Source organism: Tyto alba, unplaced genomic scaffold (assembly GCF_018691265.1).
Source record: "Tyto alba isolate M040663 unplaced genomic scaffold, T.alba_DEE_v4.0 Super-Scaffold_6, whole genome shotgun sequence".
In the NCBI taxonomy this organism is placed as follows: Eukaryota; Metazoa; Chordata; class Aves; order Strigiformes; family Tytonidae; genus Tyto; species Tyto alba.
The window spans coordinates 45,421,083-45,446,639 of NW_024881327.1; the positions used below are offsets into that span (position 1 = coordinate 45,421,083).

Sequence of the window (25,557 nt, forward strand, 5' to 3'; positions counted from 1 at the left end):
GTTTCTTCTTTTTCTTTATTTCATTTGATAGATTATACATATATATATGTATATATACACAGTACAATATTTTTCTTTTGTGATAGAGAATAAATGAGAGTTTTCATTGCTGGTTGTTCATTAAGTCAACAGATTCCAGTTAATAATGAAAAAAATTAAACATTTAATATCAAAAGCAACTTCAAGTATCTTCTATACATTTTAGTTTTCAGTATATAGTAAGGTGGTTTGGAGGGTTTTCTTTTTATATCAAAATTGTATTTGAATAGCTTTTTTTTTACCCTAATACTTTAGAGTACTATTCATATCAGGCATGGAGTTTAAAATTATGTATCTCATGGTCCCAACTAGCTCTTCACAAGAACCATAGTTCACTTGTACAATCACGGTATATGTTTCAAAACAGGGTTTGATCATCAGCAAAGTCAAGATGCCATTACCATGTTTAGGAATGAACCATTTCATTCTCCTACAACAGGTTAAGCTACAGTCCTTGATGTGAAGCAATATGCAAAACCACTGTTTATAAAACAATACCTGACGTAGGCATAAATAGTACTGAATTTCCCAAAGCTATTCATCCCTTAACCGTTCCATACAAAAATAATTCAATTTAGGCATATATTGCACTAATTTTATCATACTGGATAGCTTTCACCCTGCATTATCTGTTCTCTTTGCTTAACTAAAGTTACACTGAAGTTTTAATTTCCATGGAAAACCTGGGAATAGGGCAACAGACACACATATGGTGTGCAATAAAGGGATATCTATAATACCAACAGTAATCTCGAAGGCATTCACGAAGGAAACTACACATTAGATTTGGAGATCATTTTCTCCAGTAGATTCATCATTCTCTCCTGTAATTGTAAGCTTTGAACTTGAATGATGTTTTGCTGATCCAGAATCCTGCGCACTTCTCTACAGGTTTCTTCCATAGCTCTACTCAACTTCTTTTGTTCTTCCAACATGGCCTCCATTAATTTTAGCTTCTTCTTTTGGAAGCTGCAGCTTTGCATTTTTCTTTTCTTAACTGGTCTTTCTTCAGCTCTGAAATGTGAATATTTGTTAACAATTAAAATCGTATTTATAAAAAAAAAAACCTGTTAGATCCTAAAATTCTATACTACATTCTTGGCCAAGCTACAACCTAGTCCTATTTTTAAACCCCTTTGTTTTCTCCAATAAATTCCCACTCAAATTCATGCCAAAACATAAGTATTTACTGTATTATTGCATAGTGGTACAGACCGTAAGGAAAAAAAAGGTTTTTAACTGTCATTGTTTTTAATAAGAATTTCCACTGCAGGATACCAAACATATTTTCCTTTTTTTTCCTAATCTTGACATTTCTCACATATTGAACTTATAAATGTGTTGGGAGAGACCTATTACTCATCTGGCCATTAAAATTTCAATTTCAAAGCTGCAGTAACCATCCCGTCCAGAGAAAGCTCTGCACTGTTGTGTGTGGTGTTGTTACATCTTGTTTTTTAAAGCATCTCATTAGTAAGGCTGGTCCCACTACAGAATACTAGTCTGAGGTTTTGCCCTTGCACTGAGACGCAGCAGTTGCAGTGACCCACTCATTTATATATTCCATCACAAAACATTATAAACAACATACAAGTTTAGCAGAATATGGATTACAAGATTCCCTTTTTTCTTAATGGGTGAGAGAAAGGCTGTGGGTGTTGTCTACCTAGACTTTAGTAAAGCCTTTGACACCATTTCCCAGAGTGTTCTCCTGGAGAAACTGGCTGCTCATGGCTACTCATACCTGAAAGGAAGTTGTAGTGAGGTGGGTGTTGGTCTCCTTTCCCAAGTAACAAGATAAGAGGAAACAGCCTCAAGTTGCACCAGGGGAGGTTTAGATTGTATAGTAGGAAAAATTTCTTCACTGAAAGTGTTGTCAAGCACTGGAACAGGCTGCCCAGAGAAGTGGCTGAGTCACCATCCCTGGAGGTATTTAAAAGATGTGTAGACGTGGCACTTAGGAACATGGCTTAGTGGTGGACTTGGCAGTGTTAGGTTAATAGTTGGACTCAGTGATCTTAACGGTCTTTTCCAACACAAAAGATTCCATGATTGATCACAGTTCATATCTGGTTTTAGAGGCATTTGCCAGTTGCACTTTAAAATTTCTTCTTCTAATAAAATGTATTTGTCACAAACGCAGGATACTTTGGCTACCTTCTCATATTTAGTTTAATTATAAGTTTTATTGAGTAGCATAGCTAGCAACAAACCATTCTTCCTTTCAAACTCCTAACCTTTTAACAGACATTTCAAGCACGCTATAACCCTCTACCTATAGTTTTGTTTTCACCATAATATAAAGGCAAGACTCTGTATTCACTATAGTAATCAATTGCTATTTGGATTAAAAACCAAGTTCTTCTGAAATTCATAAAAAGTATTTGTAGCCCCTAGAGAACACCAGATTGCCAAATCCAAGTCTGTCTATATATCCACTCATGTTTAAGTTCCCCTAGCAGAATGCCTCTAAGCTCTCTCAATGTATAAAAGTTAGACAAGCATGTACCAAATTGTACATCCTCATCTGAAATCTGTAGAACTGCCATGTGCAATCTGGGTAATATTTTAAGAATTTTCTCTATACTACATCATGCTGAGTTTCTGTTTTGGAAGAAAGATATAAACCTAGCAATAAAGACAGTGCTCTCAAGGTAGATAGTTCACATGGTTGTCCTGGTTTGGGGCAACACATTAATTCAAAACCAGCCTACACAGCATACAAGTCAGAAGACACACACATAGATCTCGTTCTCTTAACCTGTGACCTAAGAAAGAAGCATGCTGAATTGTGAAGGAGGAAGAAAGGCAAGTAGAAGGCAAATGTGTAAATGTACTAACATCTTAAAAACCTCCAGTCACATCTGGATAACTTTTTTTCTAACTTAAAGTGATAGTCCACATGTTCGTTCGCACATTTTGTAACTTCAGACTGGAGTTACAACATCAAAGTTATCTGATGATGGGTCTTGAAGTCCCTTCACACAAACAGAAATCTCAGTCGTGTTCTGCCAAATGCAGTATCATTTCTAGGTGAAATGCAATAATGAGGTAGCACAGTTGTGAGTAGTATGCCATGTCGACACCTTGCAGATTTCAAGACATCCTCGAATAAGGATAATGTGAACTCTGGAGGAATGTGTGTTTATTAATGTGATGAAGGAGAGTGGGGAGGGAGGTCACCCAGCTGTGGCAGATTTGTATCATAATTTCATTCATGTTCTTATCCTACTTGACAGGCTTTGTGCAACAGTGACTGTGACATTCAGATCTTTCAGCAAGAAAAAGAAACAATCCTAAGCACCTGAAAGACTTGATGCAAATGTAACAAAAAGACACAAGCCCCTTGACAGTTAAGAGTGCAATGACCCAAAAAGGGTGAGCTCTATGAAAAGAAACAAGTGGATCAAATTAAATGCTATTAAAATCTTAGAGAAAAAAAAATAGAATTGGTCTTGAGGGAAACTGTTTGAGTCCTGTTTAGTCATTTGAGTGTGCTATCCCCCTGCGCACAGGTAAGAAAGAACAATCTTCCTTTATAAATGTACACTAACATGGTGAACAAAGACCACTAGCTTTCAGATTATCCAATAATTTAAAGTTACCTGTAAAATTCAAAGGCCTTTATCACCATTACACTGCTATGATGATGATGATAAGGGAAAGGAGAAGTCATCATCTTTATGCTAAACAAAACTTTGGAAGGTATACAAAATAAAATCACCTTTGCAGATTCTATGTATCATATTTGATTTGGGGCATCAAAAAAATGTGCATAAAATAAATACATACTGCTCTGCTCAAACTGTGGGTCAAGCTTGCAGCTGATCACTGAGATTATCACAGCCAGACAATGCTGCAAGTTCTTGGCTGACAGGAAATTTGGTTTGTCCCCATTAACTCTAAGGGCTGGAATGATTTGAAATATGGTTCTCAAAGAGGTCAAGCAACTGGAAAAGGCCTATAGCAGTCTGAGGAAAACACTGAATCTGTTATTCCAAGGTTCCCATCACTGCCCTCACATTCACAAAGAATGAATGCTTTCTGGTAGGCAGGGCAAGAAACTTTCTGAAACGATGGTATTATTTTAGCCAAAGTCACCTTTTGAATTTAAACTTGTCTTCACAGAGGATTTAAATATTGGAAATACAATGGATCTCTCTCCTCTTCCCTACACAGTACAAGAAAGTAGCCAGGGTAAGACCTCTCATCTGAAACAAGTAAGAACTGGCTCCTAGAGCCACAGGAGGGCTTGTGTCTTATTGAAGGCCTGGTGAGAATGGTCATTAATAAGGATTGAGAGAAAATCTGAGGCATGTCAATGGTACTGAGCTGCACTGAGTATTACATGACTTTCTTGGTAATTGTGGCTGCCATTTGGTTTTCAGTTTCAATTGAGACGAAAAAAAATTTTAAAAGGAGATGGAGTGATCTGGATTTAAAGATCTAAAATAAGTCTTATTTTTAAGAGAAGAAAAAAATCTTTGAAGTGTTTTCATAGATTCTATACAGGATTTTATCTGTTTTTCAGTTAAACAAATGTGGTCCACCAGAAACCTGTAAGACATATAACCACATGTCCAAGACAGTAACTGTCTTGTGCAGCTCCTGAAAGAAAAGAGAGGCAAAATATCTGGTGGTGTTGACGGCAGCTACCTAGGGAACTGTATCTGCAGTATCTGCAGTCTGCTAATAACTGAGCAAGTACTTGCTGACAAGTGCTTGCTCAAAATCAGGTTTCAGCACAGAGAAGTCCACCCAAAAGCCAGGGCACAAGGATTCTTCAAGGTATCCTAAGTACCTTCTGTGTTTGTTTACAATTAACAAACACAACTTAGTAATTAGACAGCCTTCATTGAAAATAAGTATTTGTTTCAGACACCCCCAGCTTTGGTGGTGTTCCCAATCTCCTTTTCTCTCCAGCCATAGTGACTGTCAGTGAGAGGGTTTTATGATCACTTACAGGTCCACAGCAATGACTTGGAATTTACAATCCTCTCTTCGTGCAGAATAGCTCTTGAAGGAGAGCTCTTGAGAAGGGGTCTACAAAAGAAGGATCCAAAGAATCTAATTTACAAGTAAAGAACCCTCAGCAACATGAAACAATGTAAAATGTCCAGTGATTCCTGAAGGAGTTATTTGAATATTGAAGTGTTTCCTCAGATACTGAGCCATCTTTCTTGAGAAGTTCTAGGTCTCCTAGGTAGCACACCAGAGAGACCTCTCCAGTGTCAATATCTTTTTATAACAGAAAGTCAGGAGGAAAACAAGGATAGGAATAGATGTTCAGCACTGAGTAACCCACTAGCATCAGTATTCTCAAATATTTCCAGCTAGGAGTATGCCTAGTTTGGCAATCTGTAGGCACAAAAATAAGAAATGTTCAATGTTTGCTGTAGCAAACACCAATCGGTTCCTGTTGCTGATTCTCCATGTTGCATTCCTGTGCAGCCAACACCTCTGTGACAACAGGGGTGCAACAGATCCTGACAGCATCCACAGCCTCTGCTAAAGTAGCATCTCCACTCTTTGCCAGGCCTAGTCTCTGAAAATAAATTTTGAGATCTGGAGGGAAGAGGAGTCTAGGAAATCCAGGACCTCCAATACAATCTGCTGATACTCTTGGGCCTCCAGTGCCTACAGCATGGAGCCTCCAAGAGAACTGACACTGGTATTCCTCTGACCGCACAAACAAAGTGTGGAAGAACTCTGGCATTAGGACCGTGTTCCAAGCAGAACCTTGCAAAGCTATTTCCACACTATAAAACAGACAAGTAGCATTCAAAGGAAGCAAACCAAGGGAAAGAAAATATTCCCTCTCATCTAGGAGTCTGAGCAGAAATGACAGTGCATACTGGGGACCAGGAGCAACAAAACAAAACTTCCAGATACAATTAGGCAAGATATTAGGCAAGTCTCAAATGCATTTGCTGTCTACCTATCGAAGATCGATTTAATTCCCTGTTCAATTAAAAGTTCCTTGATTGATTGCTTACACTCATCCAGTAAGGTTCACTTCAGGGTTGTGTGTGAATAATTAATGAAGAAGGTGTTGAATACAAAGAGTAATTTACAAAAATGTATTACCTTCACAAAACCATAAAAACAGTATTTCCTTTCTGACTACTTCATAGCAAATGGGTCTACAGTACCATCGATTTCTGGAATGTATGGCTTTCAACAGCTAATACCTGTTTCTGGCTTGTTTGTGCTTTTTTAGCTATGTACAAATCTGAGTAGTCCTCCATAACCCCTATCGTTTTGGAAAATAAATAACAATGATCTGGAAATAAGTAATATTAATATTATAGATGGCACAAAGATCTTCAGAGTTTGAGAACCGAGGATCAGGTAACCTGGATCTTCTAGTAAAATAAGTTCATTCAAATACAGCTAAACGCATTCAGGAATTAATGAGACTCATCCTTGAAGTGAAGTGTAGAAATGAACCACAAAAATGGCTTAGAGCCTGGGCAAAGCATCTTGCTATGATAACAAGTCTGCATAATGAGTTAAGATGCACTACATAATGCACATAGCCTAGAGCTCTAACTTCTTTGTAGATGCTGCCCATTCAGATTTTAAATAGGCATGGCATAATTTTAGAAAAATTAAAGGCTTTGCCAAAACTGTTATTTCCTGAAATAGCATCCTCACCAAGTTTTAATGCACTTCTATTAAACAGTTCATATCTTGGTTAATTCATGCTACCAATTCTTACTCTTTCTTCGTGTGCAAACCTTCTGCACCAAAGTATTTAATTTGCATTTCAAAATTAAAGAATACCAAAGATGGTATGACCATGGTACACAACTACCTTAAGGCAAAAAGTAAAAAATACTAAAAGGGTCTCCAATACAGTGAAAAGAAAGATAAATAGAAGTAACATCTGAAAGTTTAACTCACTATATTCACATTAGAAACAAGACACTGGCTTAAGCAAGGTATTAATCACTGAACAGATCCCTGTATGGAAGAGTAATTTTTCCATCTTCTGAATATATCAGATCTAGACTGGATATCCAGTAAAAAATTTCCAAAAGTCAAACAAATCATAGAAACAATGAAGTGGAGCACAACAGAGACAACATGCTCCTAAGTGGAGTAGTCCTCTGCTGAAGAGAAGCAGGTCCCAGAGCCCTCTCCATAACATATCTGGGCTCCACACCAGAATAAGTGAATTCAAACACATGGATGGTATTTAACAAGAATGTTAACTAGATGATATGGTGGTATTATTATGGTCTATTGATCTGTGAAAGTAACTCTTTCACCCCTATTTTCAATACAATAGAAAAGGCAGAACAGATGAAGTCTGAACCACATTTACAGTCTGTATAATTATGTTGTCATTACCTTAACAATGAAAATAAAGACTATAAATTCATCCACAAGGTGAAAAAACATTATTTTCAATAAGATTAAAAGTGATTTATAGTGGTGTCAGGAATTCTGATTTTAAAACTTTAAGCTGCAGTAGAAGACTCCACCACATTACATTGTATCATTTGACCATAACAGAACTATTTGTTGTTCTATGTTTTATGGACTTTGCAGTATAATGCAAGCTTTGTGAAGCCCAAGAGCAGTGTTAGAACAATTCCAAACAAATAGCAGGCACCCCATTAAAGGGAAATCGGGATTACAAATGTTTTTCTCATCTGCCAATTGCAACAAAAATAAAAATTAATTTTATCCCACATTAATTCTATTATCACTAACTAGCAAAATTTGTTTCTTGTAAGAAGGACACAAAATCAAAGAATATCAAATAAAATGTGAAGGAATCCAGCCTCAACTATTGTTAGCTTGAGACTATATATATACTGATTGAAGTATAAATCTTGACATTTTTCTCTATCTTGAAAGCTAAACATTAAATTCAATAATTTTTTTTTTCAGTTGCAATTTATATAGCCAAATAGCCTGCTGCTATGTTCAAGGATACTGTGGAAAATACAAAGCTGACACTCAAAAGCTGTGTATGAGCATTTAAGGGAAAAACAGTAAAGTTTTCAGAAGTTTAAAAGCTGACTTTAAAAAAGTTTCTGTATGAGGTTTTTTCACTATCCATTGTTGCCATAACATTATGATTTATCACTGAAGAAAAAATCCCATAGCATAAGCTTACTTTGCACACTTGACTGATCTGTGTATAGTCTGACTCAGAGAAAAATAAGGAATCTACAGTTGTAAAATATATAGCTGTAAAATGCATCTATAGTTTACAAATAGATATCTGTGTATATTTTTCAAAATATGTTTCAGAAGAATAGCTTTGCATAGCCATAAAGTACATGAATTGAGTGGGAAACTGAGGACCTGAAAGGTTCTTTTAATTTCAAATCCCAGTAATGGCTTTAGTTCCTTTTTTCAATCTGTTAGATCAACTGTGTACCATTTAGAGGCAAGGGCATTTACAAAAAAGCCGAGATGGACCCAAATTTTGTATGCTAATTATTTTCTCTCTTGTTAGCTGTTTCAAAGTGTTTTTCAAATACAGGATGACACACTAATTACTTAAGCTGAAAATTGCTTCTCAGTTCATAATTTTCCATTAGTAACTCTAAAAGAATTATCTTCCTTGTCTTATCATAGCAGTTCTAGATTATTTTAACCCCTCTGATATCATTAGCAAGCGCTGTATTTCCTTCTGGCCAAAAAGGGTTCCCTACTCTTCTCTCATTTATCAGGCTAAACCAAGCAGGTCAAAGCTGTACAAGTTTTTCAAAATCCTCTATGACTACTGGAATACTACTTTTCCTCCTTCCAGATCCATGTCCCATTAATATCACAAGGGCTTTCTGATTTTTCATCCAATCACAATGCTCACCTGAAACGTTCTATTAATCTTTCAAGTGGTATCTACTGCTCAACCTTCCTTTTTTATGAACACAGCAGAACTATATTTTAACAGTAACAATAAATGCTTTAATATGTATATATCTTGCTGTTAAATGGCATGCATAATATTATATTGCACAAAATTCTTTTACAGTAGCGATTGTGAGAGCACGGCTGCATTCATAACTTAGGGAACAACGTATTGTGGAGGTCCTACCACACTGATAGCTGACCTACCCCTCCCTCCAGCTCCCAAACCCAGTTGCACAGTGAACCTTAGTAGGCAAGAGCAGCACTGCAGCCTGACCTACTGCAAGGACAAAGAGTCATTACCTGCCATACAGACTCGCATGTGCCATTAAAGGCTAGATTTATATGACCTGCAATTTCTAAACTGGCCAGTAAAGTTAAAACATTTTTTACTAAAAAAGGTTACCTTGGACAAAGTAAAAAAAACACTGAACCTGAAGCTGGCTAAAATGCATTATATCCTAAATTTTCCAGATCTTATCACTATGGAAATAATACAGTTAGAGTGGCTTAAGTCCACTTTAGCTGTAAATGAAAGCATCTACATGAGAGTGGGAGTCCACATACAAGATACACATTTGTGGTTGATTAGCTTGACTTCTGTGATGGCTTGTCTACACCCTGTAATCAAACCTAATGTGGTGGCCTTTGTCCTCCCCTACCAGTCACCTAGAGTACAAAATCTGTGTTGTCCTGCAGTTGTCCCTAAGCTGAAGAAACTTAACATCTGGCATTTTTAAGAAGTCTGATGTTATCAAATAGTTTAGTGAATAAACTTTATCTCACGTTTGTGGAAAAGTGACCTTTAATTAAATATTAAATAATATTATTGGAAATCAAATTGTGAACTGGGAAAAAAGTTATTGCATCAGAAAGGTGATCCGAAAGTTTGCATATCCTAAAATCAAGATAGATGGTGTATCAGGCATATCTTATATGATGATCAGGAGGCTGGAGCACATGAAGCCAGGCTGAGAGAGTTGGGGTTGTTCAGCCTGGAGAAGAGAAGGCTCTGGGGAGACCTTATAGTGGCCTTCCAGTACTGAAAGGGGGTACAGGAAAGATGGGGAGGGAATCTTGATTAGGGGGTGTAAGGATAGGACAAGGGGTAACGGTTTTAAACTGAAAGAGGGTAAATTTAGATTAGCTGTAAGGATGAAACTCTTCCCTGTGAGGGTGGTGAGGCACTGGCACAGGGTGCCCAGAGCAGCTGTGGCTGCCCCCTCCCTGGAAGGGTTCAAGGCCAGGTTGGATGGGGCTGGGAGCACCCTGGTCTGGTGGAAGGTGTCCCTGCCCATGGCAGGGGGGTGGGAACTAGATGGTCTTTAAGGTCCCTTCCAACTCAAACCATTCTATGATTCTATGAAGTAGGATGAAACAAAACATTGTTTGTGAACAAAAAGGTTGCTACAGTTCAAGAATGATACACCCTAATATATATTCCGTTGCCAAACCACCCCCCTCCCCTCCCCGCCCCCCCCCCCCCAAAAAAAAAAAACAACCTTTTAAAAAATAATCAGCTATTCAAGGGCTATTTGCTGAAATCGACTGAATGAATTTACTCTAGTTTTATTCATCCAAGAGTAGACCTGGAAGCAATAATCCCAACTTGTTAGGTTGGTTCTTCTTCCAGCTCAACACCTTCTCAGTTTCATGACTGACATAATTTTACTGTTACAGTTAAAGCCTCACAGACTCATGATAAGGATCTCTAGGATCAACTTTTTTTCCTGCCAGAAAACTGTAATCAACTCTTATTTCACACCACTCTGGATGAAAAATGAGACCCGTAAAGTCTAAAATTTGTATCAAGTGTACAACCCTGCCTTTTGTTAAAACACTGCTTTCCAGAGAACTCCAATCTTATCAAAAAAGGAAACACGTTTGCATTCTCAAACTAGCATTTACTTCTAAAAAATGACATTCTCAGTTGTATTTAAAATGTTGCAATGTACTTTCAAACTGCATGAGTAGCATTTTCAGTGTCCAAAGAAATATTTAGTTTGCATCATTTCACCATTTTAATAATAGCTGAATGTCTTAGTTTGGGCTGAAATAGAGTTAATATTCCTTTTCAGGGACTAGATGAGTGCGGAGCCGCGGACGAACGACACGCCGAGACGGGTTCAGTGTGGAGGATAGAGCATCAATCACCGTGTGTCCTTTATTGGTCCAGGGTACATATATTTATACAGACAATGATAATTATTATGCCTACTAGTCACTAGCTGATTGGCTTAAGCTCTAAAGGTCGCATTCGCACGGTCCACCTACTTGCAGCTAGCTTACAGCACAAGCTTCTCATAACACTAAGTTTCTCATGCTACTATTTCTAATTCCTCTTGACTTGTTTTCAATACACAACAGTACCGTAACACAATGTTTCTCAGACCACCGTTACCATAACACTAGGTTTCTCAGACCACTATTCCTAATTCCCCTTAACCTGTTTTCGACACACCATGGTACACAGGGCTGAAGCGTCCTTGACATTCCTCCTGTATCAGCAGCTGCGAGCAGCTGCAGGCAAACCCTAGTGAGGCCCAGCATCAGCAGCTAGAGCAGGCTCTGATCATACAATTGCTCGGTGGGCTCAGGACCCTTGTCTCTGAGCCATTCTCCAACAATTCCCCCTTTTTCTTTTTGTATGAGCAGAGCCTGCGCTAACGCTCGTTCAAAGATTTTCTTAATACATGACAAGGCACAACTTAGGCATGCAAGCTTACAATCTATTGGCTAAAGGCACTTATCACGCACCCAGAAGTGCTGTGATAGGTCTGCATCGTCAGCACGCGGGAACAAACTAAATCTACTTTGTGGTTAGTGCATCCAGGCATTCAAACAGGAAGGAAGCACTAGATTGACTTCCTCCTTCTTGCCCTTCCAGGTGACCTCAAGGGCAGGATTACCACGTGGCAGTTTTCTGATCAGAGACCCAGCCTGGATTGTCCAAACCCTGTAGGATCAGTGCATAACCCTGATCCCCCCCCAAAAAAAAATTCCTACCAAGTTTTCCCCCTTTTTCTTTTTTGGACAATCCACACTCCTTTTAACGTTTGAATCATAGCATTCAGAAAACATTTCCACACAGACCCCAATACCATCATGACAATCATAATGACAATCAGCATTGCCAGTCTATGCATCAATAAAGCTTTCAGCCACCCAGTAATTTCCAAGTTTTGTAGATTTACAACCATCATCAGTCCATTTTCCAAATTCCCAAGTCTCGTAACCAGTCTGTCAGTCCATGTTCCAATCTTATGCAGTCTTATGTAGCAAGAAAACCATCCTTACAGTTTTAAAAGTGTCAGCAATTGTAACAACAGAGTATGCAATACAGAATGTCGTACAGGTTTCACCACAGTACGTTCTAAACATTGAAATGAACCCACAACATACAATGAATCTGATACTACATGAACAAGTTTTTGATACCAGTGTCGATGTTGAAACACCATACAATGAACCTGATACTACATGAACAAGTTTTTGATACCAGTGTTGATGTTGAGCAACATACAATGATAGTTCAGAGTTCTAAAGTTCGTAAGGAGTGTCCAAACGCCCTGAGGAGAATCTTGTGATCTTGAGTTCCCAGGTGTCCCCCATTCGTTGTCACTACTGTGCAGGCCAACGTTCCAGCAGCATGCCTGTCCCCTTTTAACAAGGCATCACGAATCACCCCGCTCCATCGGGACTGAGCTAAAAGCGGAGCTGGTTCTGATAAAGGTGATGGGAGTGGGTGTGGTGGGGCTGCCGGCAGCGCTTCCTCTTCTTGTAATTGTAAATGCAGAGTTCTGTTCTGTAGCTCAACTTCTGTAATTTTCTTTCAAGTTCTTGGACTTTGTCCCTGTCCCTTACCGATGTGTGACCCTGGTGCTTTAATTCGGACAGAGCCGCCGCTTTTCTCTCCGAGTCAGACGCTGACGCTCTGTCAGGGGCGGAACCATCCGAAGGGGGGGGGGCGGGCAGAGTTTATGGTGGCACGCCGCTCCCCCCGGTACCCCCGCGCCGCCTGATTTCTCTGCGGCTTCTTGCGTGGTGGAGCAAACAGGAATACTTGGTGACATGCCCTTAATACAGTGGAGCTGCTGATTAACCTCAAAGAAGGTGGCTAATCGGGACGGACGGTTGGTTTCGGCAGGGACCGGCGGAGATGGTACAGCGCCGACAGCCGCCATAGCAGCAGCAGCTACTTTCTTTTCTGCTGGCATCTCCCTCAGGGCTTTTACGATCGTTCGCCAGACCACCCCTTGCTGTCGTGCTTCACTGCCTTTATTGCCTCCAGTGATAGTCTCGTCCCACAATAAATCACCTACTTTGCGCCACTCCTGTTGGCTAAATATTAGCGAGGGGCCATCGTCCCTCCACCCCTCCGCCTCCAAGGTGTGGGGGGGGAGCTGGCCTCCGGACTTTCCCTATTCACATTAACTGTAACTGGCCCTCCTGTTGATGGTACAGGAATACGATCACTGTCAAAAAGCATAGATCCGGATGCCTCACTATCTGGGGTAATTGTGAAACTTTCCCCCCCCAACTTTGTAGTTGCCACAGCTGCAAGGTTCTTTTCAAGCTGATACCGCTTACTATTATTCACCACCTCCCGCCATGGTTTCATCATTTTCCTTGCAGCTTTATCCTCGTCTATTACCATATCCCATAAAATATCACCTAATTGTCTCCACTCCTCGACATCAAAAAGAGAATTAGGATCTTGAAAACATCCTTTGACCCGTCCTAATGCTACTAAACCCGCGAGTGATTTTATACAGTCCACTCCCCGCTTTTCTAAAAAGCGCTGTAATAAATCCAGGGCTACCTCTTGTTCCATCTCGTCAACCTGGTGCTCCTTGGTTAAGGCACCTCCGGTCCTGTGCTCCCTGGATAAGGCACAGTACCGTTACTGCCAATCCACCCCTGATTAAGGCACCGTCGGCCCTTTGCTCCCTGATTAAGGCAAAAAAAAATACTCCCGCTGGCTTGTGCTCCCTGTTTAAGGCACAAAAATATACTCCCGCCGGCCTGTGCTCCCTGTTTAAGGCACTAAAAATACTCCCGCCGGCCTGTGCTCCCTGTTTAAGGCACTAAAAATACTCCCGCCGGCCTGTGCTCCCTGTTTAAGGCACTAAAAATACTCCCGCCGGCCTGTGCTCCCTGTTTAAGGCACTAAAAATACTCCCGCCGGCCTGTGCTCCCTGTTTAAGGCACTAAAAAATTACCCCCTTACTTTGATATGTTGCTGATGCTCCGTGACTAAGGCACCAGTTGCAGCGCTTGCCAGCAGCCCTTGCGGAGAGTGACCCTCTATCTCGGTTTAGGTCCTCGGAACGACCCGTCGGAGGCCCACTGTCCGATCGTTCTTGATCGGCTAGGCGCTGCTGTATCTGATGTTTCCCCGCGTTTGTTTCTGCCGCCGCTGTATGCAGCGCCTTTCCGCGTCAGCTTCCGGCGCCTCCCTGCTTCCGCTTCCGGGGCCACCCTGCGCTCACCTCCAGCGCCCCTTCGCGTCCGCCCCCGGGGCCGCTCAGCGTGCGCCTGTGGCGTCCCTTCATGTCTGCTCCCGTGGCTGCCGCAGTCAGCTCCTTACCGCGTCAGTTCCGGTGCCTTTCCGCTTCCGGGGCCACTCACTTCCGCTCTCGGGGCCGCTCCGCCTCCGCTCTCCGGGGCCGGTTCCGCCGGCTTCTCTCCGCGTATTCTCCCTGGGCTGCCGGGGCCAGCGCCTCTCCGTCTCAGCTCGTGGACCCTGGACGCTGCTGTATTTGGTGTTTCTCTGGGTCCGTTCTCGAATTCCTCGGTCGTTGCTGTTTCCTCCGGGTCCGCCGCTCCGTCTGTGTTATTCTTCTATGCAGGTCCCTGTTCGGGCGCCATCTTGCAGAGCCGCGGACGAACGACACGCCGAGATGGGTTCAGTGTGGGAGATAGAGCATCAATCACCGTGTGTCCTTGTATTGGTCCAGGGTACATATATTTATACAGACAATGATAATTATTATGCCTACTAGTCACTAGCTGATTGGCTTAAACTCTAAAGGTCATATTCGCACGGTCCACCTACTTGCAGCTAGCTTACAGCACAAGCTTCTCATAACACTAAGTTTCTCATGCCACTATTTCTGATTCCTCTTGACTTGTTTTCAATACACAACAGTACCATAACACAATGTTTCTCAGACCACCGTTACCATAACACTAGGTTTCTCAGACCACTATTCCTAATTCCCCTTAACCTGTTTTCGACACACCACGGTACACAGGGCTGAAGCGTCCTTGACATTCTTCATGTATCAGCAGCTGCGAGCAGCTGCAGGCAAACCCTAGTGAGGCCCAGCATCAGCAGCTAGAGCAGGCTCTGATCATACAATTGCTTGGTGGGCTCAGGACCCTTGTCTCTGAGCCATTCTCCAACAGATGAGTGCTGTGTTTTGGATTTAGCTTTGGGTTTGGTATGGGAAAAATCCTGATAGCACACTGATGTTTTCAGCTGCTACCGAGACTTCAAGGACTCTCCAACTCCCCATGTCCTGCCCGTGCGCAAGGGCACAGGGAGCAGTGAGGGAGCACGGCCACAGCACCTGACCCTAACTGGCCAGTGAAATATTCCATATCATGGCACGTCATGCTCACTGTATAGAGGAGGGGTGGTCAGGAAGGAGCTCTCTCGCTTCCGGGATTGCGATTGCGGGATCTTGGTATTTCAGGGTCGCTGGCCGGGAACAGGCTGGATATTGGTTAGCGGGTGGTGAGCAATTACGCTGTACATTGCCTGTTTATATATTTCTTTTTGTTTTCCCCCCATCATCGTTATTGTTTTCATTTTATTGCCATTATTAAACTGTTCTTATCTCAGCCTGCGAGTCTCCCTTCACCCCTCTAATCCCCTCCCCCATTCCCAGGTGGGGAGGGGGAAGGGAGGGTGATTAGCTGCGGGGGTTGGTTGCCGATCAGGCCCAAACCACAACACTGAAGCCAGAGAAATTTCATACTCATACCAAAAGCAAAACTAGAGCAAGCCAAAAATTATCAAAGCAGTATGTTATATCTCTGATTGTACTGCAGGACTCTCTCGAACATGCCTATACTCCTATTATAAACACTCTACCTCATGTGAGCAGTGACACGCATGCTGAGTTTTGGCAATACTATACAACTTTTTTCCCAGTTCTCCTACTCCCTTCTAGTCTCTCACAAAGGAATAAAGGAAATGCCCTAATTCAGCAAAGTGGCTGAGACTGGGGAACAGTTCCCATTTGTGATTTACAGAAAAGATACAACAGCTGTTAGAGAAAAATGTGCTAGGGTGTCCTCTTTGCATAGCAGATCCAGCTCACTCTGTGAAATACAAGAAAGGGGAAAAACAGATGCTACCTCAGCTTGTAAGAAAGTAAGCTTGACGAGCTCTCCGAATGTTCATCTTCAAAGCACTCTTCCCTTCCTTCATATGTAAACTGGTTATATGGCAAATACAGAGGTGTAGACTTCGCTGATGGAGACTGCGAGGCCTCCGTCTGTGATGTAGATGGACCTGGTTGCTGATTTTCATGCATTTTCACATCACTGTGGTCTGTCACTTTGGATAAGATCCTATCAATGGTTCTGTAGTAAGGCCAGTCAGGTGCAACAGTTTCACTGTCAGTCATGCATTTTAATTTCCTGTAAGAAAAGGAATACAACATTAAAGCCTGTTTACCTATAAAAGTACTCTTCATACAAATCTTCTATCTCAAAACTTTTCTTCTGGTCACATTAGGAGTTGAACCAAATACTTTTAATAAGAGTAAAATTAGACGCTTTTTTCTTTTAATCTCCAATGAAGCCTTTCAATTTCTTTTCCTAGTTTTGATCTGTGATTAAAAGTTGCATGTAAACCCCAAATTAAATTCAATCCAAATCAGAAAATTTACAACTTCTAACGGAAACAGTACTATGTTGGTTGCAGAGTAATTTTTCTTCCCCTTATACACTGCCAGACTAACCAATCTGACAGCAGCCCCTGACAACTAGAGCAGGCAACACATCACAGCCTGTACCAAACTGCGGGCAGCTCTGTCCCTTCCATGCACTGAAGAATGAATATTTATTTTCCATGATCAATACAAGTGGTTATCAATATAATTAATATCCTTTTCCTAATATTGCTTAAAATTCTGAATTGCCTAGGTAAACTACTAGTAAGAACCATGGGATGTAGATGTCTGTTCATCTGTTACAGTATAAAGATCAGTGTAGGAAGAAGTATAGAATGTCATTAATTTACAAAAAAAAAATGACAACAAAACCAGTAAATAATGCATTATAAACAGCATGCACAAAAACATTACAGTGAAAGGACTATCAACCATGACCTTGTCTTTCACAGACATCTTATTATGAGATGTATTATTCAGCCCTAACATAAAGTTCACTGCTATTCCACTTGGAACGCACTGTTATTTTATTTACTTTTACTGAGAAATATAAACCTGAGGTGTATAAATGAATTCTATATCTCAAAGAAAATCCAGCACCCAGCTTAAATCCCAAACTTTTTTTTTATTTGCCTTTCCCAGTTAGGATCTTGTTATTCTAAATCAAAATGCAGCAAGGCAACACAACAGGAAAGGCAAGACCAATGACAAATGCTCCATTTTCATAAGCCAGATTTCATTCAAATTAACAAAAAGCTGAACCAAATCTGATTCTCACAGCTAGCAAGAGGTTTCCACTGAAGAAAAAAGGATAAAAACTATTCCTGGACACCTGACCCACCCCCTTCTCTTGAAGCCTTTCAGGTTTTTCCTCCTCAGAATCCATCCTGCCCACACCGGTCATGCAAAGGATAGAATTAAATAACATGTAAACATGATAAAAATGGTGCCAAACTTAAAAGTGAGAACTTGAAATTCTTCCTTTTAAACAGCTCCCAGACTAGGGTAAGGGGAAATCCACCAGTGAGGAAAGAAGGCAGAAAGATTTGCTTAGATTTTAAAGCCATTTAAGGATTCTTCTTTTTTTCCTTGTCCTTGCAAGGTCTGATGAGCTTTTCCAGCTATTTAGAAATGCACATCATAGTGCTGCATAGCAAAGCCTCCACAGCCGTCCGTATTTTTATGCCCTCTATGCATTCAAAATTTTAATTTCATACATGTTTCACAACCTACTGCTGCAATTTCATAGTCAGAGAATATCTAGCACAACCTACGGATACATGAATATCCGTCCAGCACAGATGCAAAATAGCTAAATACAGGGCTGACAGCAACCATTTCTTGGTATTGATTATTTTTAGTTCAATTGTTTAGCCCATTTGCATGAAAAACATACCAATTAAACCACTATAAGCTACTAGCCAAGTATACATTCCACATTTGCCCATGTGGAAACCCCCAATATATTAAAGCAACAGGGTTTAAAACATTACCATCCTCAGCTGCTCACTGCAATGCATTCACTGGGGCCTGAAGAAGAGAAGGCTCTGGGGCAACGTTACTGCAGCCTTTCAATACTTAAAGGTGGCTTAAAAGAAAGATGGGGACAGCCTTTTTAGCAGGCCCTGTAGCAACAGGACAAGGGGAAATGGTTTTAAAGAAAGAGGATAGATTTAAACTAGATATAAGATAGAAATTTTTTATGATGAGGGTGGTGAGACACTGGCACAGGGTGCCCAGAGCAACTGTGGCTGCCCCCTCCCTGGAAAGGTTCAAGGCCAGGTTGGACGGGGCTGGGAGCACCCTGGTCTGGTGGAAGGTGTGCCTGCTCATGGCAGGGGGGTTGGGCTACATGACCTTTAAAGGTCTTGCCAAGCCAAATCATTCCAGGATTGTATGAAAAGTTTTCAGGAGTAGGTATTTTGCCCAAGTAGGTCAGTACCTTGGGGTTTATGTTTGAGCTCAGCTGTGTACCCAGATCTAATTTTTTTACAAAACTATCATGATTTTGAAAGAAGAGCCATTATTATTTGCCCAAACAGCTGTAGAGTTGCAGCTATATAAAACCAGGTCTTTCTTTGGCTGTGGATGCATTGAACAGGTACTAATTCTTCCACTTCTGGCTGCTTACCATAGCTCTGGGCTAAAAAAAGAAGGGATTACTACCAGGAGGTAGTTAAGAGAACTATGTTAGCTTAAAAGCAGCACCAGCAGCAACCATCTACCTGTATGGAGTCTGGCTCATACATAAAGAAAAACTGATGAAATAAATGGATAAATGAGAAGTGGGAAGGGAGCATCACTCCTTTGGAATAGAAGTAAGAACGCTGCAAGTGGAGGTAAACAGGAAGAAAATTCACTGGAATAGTGGTGATGGTTTAGCCTTCTGGTAAAAATAAATCAGATAACTAACTCTGTAATACTAATGCCAAGTTTCAGGATTCACTGATTTTTAAATCTTTTTTTCTACAACTGACTGAAGTCCAGAAAATTAGTGAGAGAGCTGAGAGTTTTTGCTTGCATCAAGGTAAGCATAACCCTGGGAGAACTTAAGTCTAAAACAAAGATTAATTTACTGCTGTAAGTCATTACTGTAACTCATTGCAACAGGTCTTAGTTGCATCCAAAATACAAAGTTAGGGGTTTTTGTTTGTTTTGTTTCTCTGCATTTTGGTTTGTTAGTTTGTTTTAAAGAAAAATGAAGATGTTAAAAAGAAAATGGGGCAATAATAAGGCTGGGATGCAATAGTTCAGAAATGAGAGAGGAATATGAGCTAAACATTCAACACTTCAAAACTGGGCAAATCACTGCCTGAGTGAGCAAGCCAGGCAGAAAAATTAGGTAAGAAAGAGCAGTAAGCGAGAATGTCAGCAGAGCTTGCAAAATAAATTCATGCTGAGTTTCTCTAGACCTGTTGCTGTTTCATGAGGCTCTATTAAAATCCAGCTGAGAGTAGGGGCAACTGAGAATGAACCTCAGAAACTCAGGGATCAAAGTCCAGTTGCCAGTGGACAAATATCTGATGTATGAAAAACATCGTCAACCCAATTAATCTGAAAGGTGATTGCTTATCTTATTGCAGAGAAGTGAATAAATTCATGTGTTTTGAGATCCTACTGCCAAAATGCTCCACTGAATGGACTAAGACAGCAGTTGCGTAATTTGTGCTGCCGTTGACCTTTCTTCAGACTTTGTTCTCAGTGCCTATTAATCCACCTTCTAAAATAAAATTATTACAATATTATGTTCTAAAGAGTTTTTGAAATCATTATTTAGTCAGTAAAAAGCAAGCAATGTATAACTTGCCTTTTTTTCCTAGTCTTTGCTCAAAACACTATTGCTTTTTTATTATTATTACAGTATTTGATAATACTACTTGCCTTAAGGAATGGATACAAGATCCATCTCCTGGGGTTTCTGAGAAAAGCTTTCAAAATAAATAATAAATACCAACTGCTCACAAACCAATCGATGGTGAGGAAAAGAAAGAAGTATGAAAGTACAGTACTAAGTTGTGCATCTGCTATAAATTATTGAAATTAAAGAGAAAGATGGTAAAATATTCAAATTTAACTTTCTGCAGTAATTTGGCTGCACTTATATTTTATCATTTGCTTTAGCAGAGGTCAAATATTCCAGTTGCTTAATGTCATAGAGTATAGCAATGGATTACACAAGCAACAATATTTAATTGCTATCATGTACACATGAAAATAAAAAATTAGACTAATCTTTTATTCAAATCATGAGACTGATTAAAATTTACCAATCATTAACATTAATTGACTGTGATTCAAATCAAAAAGCAACAGCTGCATCCTGTTTTCTCAGCTTTGGGGAGGGTGATGTTTTTGAAAATAATAAATTTGCATTCACACAGTTCTTATTTTTAAACATCATAAGGAATCAGTCAAAACTGTGGACCACTGTGCAAGCTTTACAAACTCTGCTTCTTTTTTACAAGCCAGTGTGTATTATATCAGTGGAAATACTGTAAGAACAGATACAGCGATACAGCACACTGTTAAACATTACGATCAGCACATTAGCAGTGACAGGACAGTGTTTTCTTTTAGAAGGACTGTTTACAGGTTCATATGCACTGAATGCCCCAAGCAGCCTACATAATAGAAAGAATTCAGCACATGCCCTAAGTGATGCTAAACTGCAAGAGCTGGCATGCTAATCTCAGCAAAACTTTTGATGACCAGCACATCAGAAAGCTTAACGCTGAATTCCAGCAGGCTTGACTCAGCCCTTCCTCCTTCCAACACGGATAAATAGGGAGACTCAGGCAGCTCACCACACAGGTATCTTTAAAATTGGACATGAAAAACCTGGTGACTGATCTACCCACAGCAGATACTTCAGATTCTACAGCAATTCCTAAAAGCAGAATTTTACTCAAATGCACCTGCAGAAAAAAATCTTCCTTACACCTATGGTGCTCTGCAGAATCTTCCACCCAGACAATTTCCACGGTGGATGAAATAGTCCCTTAATATACTGAGACTCCAGTAAGAATTACTTCAGGTCATGGCATGTTCTTCCCTAATAGTTTCCTTCAAATGCACTTGGACTACAGTAACACAGAGGAATACAGGAACCGCTCCGAGTCAGCCCATCGTCCCGGTGCCTTGCTTCTGACACAGGTCAGTGCTAAATACTTCAAGAATCACTTTGATGGACAGGTTTTGGGAGCACATTCGCCCACAAAGACACTTGCTTACTTCTTCATCAGCAGCTAGTGATATCCCACAACCCACTGTCTTTTAGAAGTCTATCTAATCTTAAGATAAACAGCGTCTGTATTTTTATTTAATAAATCTAATCATTAGTGTTTAAAAAAATAATAATAAACCAACCTACCGCTCTCTTGGTGTCAATGCTTTTCAGTGGTAATGAGTTCCACATGCTTATTATGCAGTGTAATACAAATTTATATGACTTTAACTAGTCTTACATTTCTTGCCTTGCAATTCCAATAAATAACTTCTTGTACTATGGCAAAAGAAGTATCTCCTTTATACTCTGAAAAATAGTACTGTGTATTTTTATGCACCTCAAGCTCCTTTATATGTCTTTGCCTTCTTTCCAAGCAAGTCACAAACTTTTCCATTTCTTTTAATAAAGAAGGTTTTCCACATCTCAGCCTAATTGTGTTTTTTAAACATCTTCTCATTCTCTTGTCACCTTGTTGGAATATAGGACAGTCAGAAAGAAACACAAGAATTCAAGGAGGAAATAATGACACCAAACATTTATATAATGGCACTGAAACATCTGAATCACGTTTTTATCTCAGATTTGGAGAAATGGGATACAATCACCCTAGAATTGCTTTTGTGCCAGATGCTCACACACACTGAACTACACCTGAACTAATTCAATCTGGCAGCACAAAATTCCACGTAGGATCCAAACGTACCCAGAACCAGGGTGACTCCTCGGGCTGTGAGCCCATACTGAGCTCTGTGCCACCGTAAGCGCACGCGTAGCTGCATTATCTACAGCAACTGCAATAATTACTGGCTAAGAAATGCTGCTCCCCTATGTATATGTTTGTCTGACTCCTGAACAATGAGTAATGGCTTTCACTGAGCAAAATAAGTAAAATAATGTTTATAGAACTGCATCTTAAAATGCTATGGGATCCTCAAACTGGAAAGCACCATTATAAACGTGTTCAATGCTTTATATTTTAGAACCTTTAATGTTTCAGATCCTTAATATCTGTTTCAAGAGATGTTCCAAGATAAGACGTGCCAGTGATAACACTTTCAACACTGAACTTGGTTAAAAGGATTACTAGAAATATTCAAGCACTGCTTTTCCTTTCATAGAAAAAAAAATATACATGTATGTATACATGCATATATGTATGTATAGCATTTCGTAGGGCAGAAATGTTATTCTCCTTTTTGACATTGTGGCACATAGCTAAATAATAATACGATCTGATTAAAAATTCTAACCCAGTTCATTTCTGACTATTAAAGCAAGACTAGAGAGCACAGCACCTTTGCAACATGGTAAACAGTTGCCTGAAAAAGTAAAGAATCCTGAAGTGGTGGGAAGAAATAACTAGTTGGGTACAAAACACCCAACACAACACCCCCTTGTTCCTGCTGCTGGTGCTACGTTCTCCCATGTCATGCTTACTAACCCTACGTAATCATTACAAAATATTATCTCAAACAGAGCATTATTCCACTCTCAGGATATTCTTTTTCAGTGTATGCCACAACGCAGCAGTGGTGCCCAGAAATACAGTGAGGTAAAGCATCTTCCTCAGGTATCCTGCAGGCACCAAAATGTGGATTAAAACTCAGCAGCCTCACAGCAAAGCCAGCAGTCGATAACAACTCATACCATTTACAGTTTCATCACAACGTGTCCTACATCATACACCAACAGAAAGTACCCAGAAAACTAGAAATTGTAAGTCATAGCTTTTGTTTGTCCCTGTTCTCTCTACCACCTTGCCTTGAAAGCAAAGCACACAGGCGTGCTTTGGGCAAGAACAAACAATAAGAAAGATGCATTTCATATTCAAGAGTACAAAATGAAACAGCACCGTGACAGTGCAAGGCAGTTTTCTAACTCTCCTAAATTAGCATCTTAATCAATAAGCAGGGAGCTGCAATGGCACTGCAAAATAGAAAAGCAGAATGACAACAAGCAACAGAAGCAATCTTAGAAGTTCACAGAAACATAAGAAGAATTTTTTTTAAAAGTGCAGCTTCCCACACACACATACAGTGCATGTATGTGAGTGATTTTATTTCTTCCCCTACCCCAATGCAACTTTAAAGTAAAAACATTAATTAGAAAAACTGAGACTGTGATTGATGACAACGCTGAAAATTTAGAACAAAGGCTGACAGAAATAACCTATTTCACTTGGCAATTACGGCACTTAAATATCATGCAGTGTTGCTAGACACCTGTAAAATCTCAGTGCCGCGAGATGTATTTCTCAGCAGGGAGGACTGCAGATTTAGCAGACTAAGCAAAGGCCTGGTAGCCAACAACTCTCGACTTCTAAATCTGCATCCGAGTGTGAATTGCTGGGTGATGCTGGGCAAAAATGTATCTTACTTCCAGCTTTCTCATCTACAGACTGGGTGAAGAAAATTGTAAGGATTACAGCAGGGTTAGTAAAACATTTTGGAGCCATTTGCATTTGCTACAAAACATCAAGTTTAATATTATGGGAAATGATGGTGAAGATTTTGTTTGTGGATCATACAAATGTAGAAGGACATTCAAAGTTAAGGGGTTTACAGGATTTTCGCTAGTTTTCTATTCGATGAGTAGTCTCTGCATTAAACACAGTAAGGGTGCCTTACAGAAAAGCGAGCAGTTTTAACATGGTTGCCTGCTGTAATAACCTTTTTTATTATTAATACGAGCTTTGAGGAGAGATTAAATAAAAGTCACATATTTTATTTTCTTGCATTACAAGCACATAGCTAAAATCACCACTCAGGATTTCCAGTATGAGGCAGTTTGTGCCTCACAGAGATAAGAATTTAAAAAAAAAAAAAAAGAAAGAAAAAATATATGCAAATATTTCTGCTAAATTCTAATTATTTTTTTTCCCCTGCAAACAACAAATGCACAAATGCCTCACATTTTCTAAAGCCAACTTCCCCTCCTGACTGACACTGCCTGTTCTTTATCATCCCCTTGTAGACACCTCCACCCTCCCCCCGACTCCCTTGGAGCAGTATTGACGGTGCACATTGATTCTCTCTCTGCAGATATAATAGTTCTTTCGCTGCTGCTGCTTATAATTATAGCAATGTGTGTCACTCAGTAATGAGACATTCAATTATTCTTGGCCCTGTGAAATGTAACCCTTCAACTCACAAAACCAACATCTAGGAGCTTCAGCCCCCCCCAATATTATTCTGTGGGGGTTTTTTTAAAACTTTGCCTCACAATACCGATTCTCACTGGCCACTTCAAACTGCAGGAGTTTCACTGCAAGGAACTGCTGCCAAGCTAACACAATCAGTCCCCTCAGCAAAGAGAGAAAAAAATAAATCTCTTTCCCCACTAAATACATTTCCATCCCTCTGCATCATAACAACGCTAGCTAATTATAAAGAAACAAAGTTGTCCCGGAGTTTGACATGAAATGGGGGAAAAAAATTAACAATGACGTAACAGCACTGGCAAGAGAGAATTTTAAAAGCGATAGGAACAATCTTTAATCTTTTATCGACAGATTTCCTCTAGGAGACTTCTTTCTGAAAGGCAAAAATCACTGCGTTGTCCCTGCTAAAATCTCTTAAAATAAAAAGAATTAACTGAAGCTTACCTGTACTGGAATGTCATATTTGTAATTTTTATCTTTATTTCCTCTCCGTGGCGAATTTCTCCAGTCATTTCAAAGAGTTTGTTAGCCATTTTCTCATAAACTTTGGCATTCCTTTTAGTTTGTTTCAGCTCATCAAAAAATTCTTCCCAAACCAGCATTAAACCTCTCATTTCTGCATCAGTCCAGTTTCTGGCCCTCCTGTGTTTCTCAGTCTGAGAAGAGACAATGTAACTGGGAATTTCTGCTGCAGCCATTGCTGACTGACCTAAAAGGGTTTTAAAAGAGGACACTTAATATAGATTGAGTTTTTAGTTTAGGTTTTTTGTAGTGCAAGACATGCATATGTGGATAAAGAATTTGAATGACAACAGAACATATGAAACCTTTTTGCAACAGCTTGAAGCTTG

General features: G+C 40.0%; 1 protein-coding gene across 1 annotated transcript; it reads right to left on the minus strand.

Annotated features, from left to right (window-relative positions):
* On the minus strand, positions 1-25,557 carry MSANTD1 (Myb/SANT DNA binding domain containing 1). The gene is made up of 3 exons (XM_032987376.1): positions 25,151-25,557; positions 16,282-16,566; positions 1-1,053 (listed from the first exon to the last, which is right to left on the minus strand). Exons 1-3 carry the CDS (start codon positions 25,402-25,404, stop codon positions 813-815), a joined length of 780 nt encoding a protein of 259 aa, XP_032843267.1. The 5' UTR covers positions 25,405-25,557; the 3' UTR covers positions 1-812.

Bases quoted from the DNA above. Each gene is read 5' to 3' on its own strand.
- MSANTD1 (XM_032987376.1), bottom strand. From the start codon at position 25,404: ATGGCTGCAGCAGAAATTCCCAGTTACATTGTCTCTTCTCAGACTGAG. The intron at 16,567-25,150 runs GTAAGCTTCAGT...CTTTTCTTACAG, and splicing joins AATATGACATTCCAGTACAG to GAAATTAAAATGCATGACTG. The intron at 1,054-16,281 runs GTAGCATCTGTT...TTCACATTTCAG, and splicing joins TTACTTTCTTACAAGCTGAG to AGCTGAAGAAAGACCAGTTA.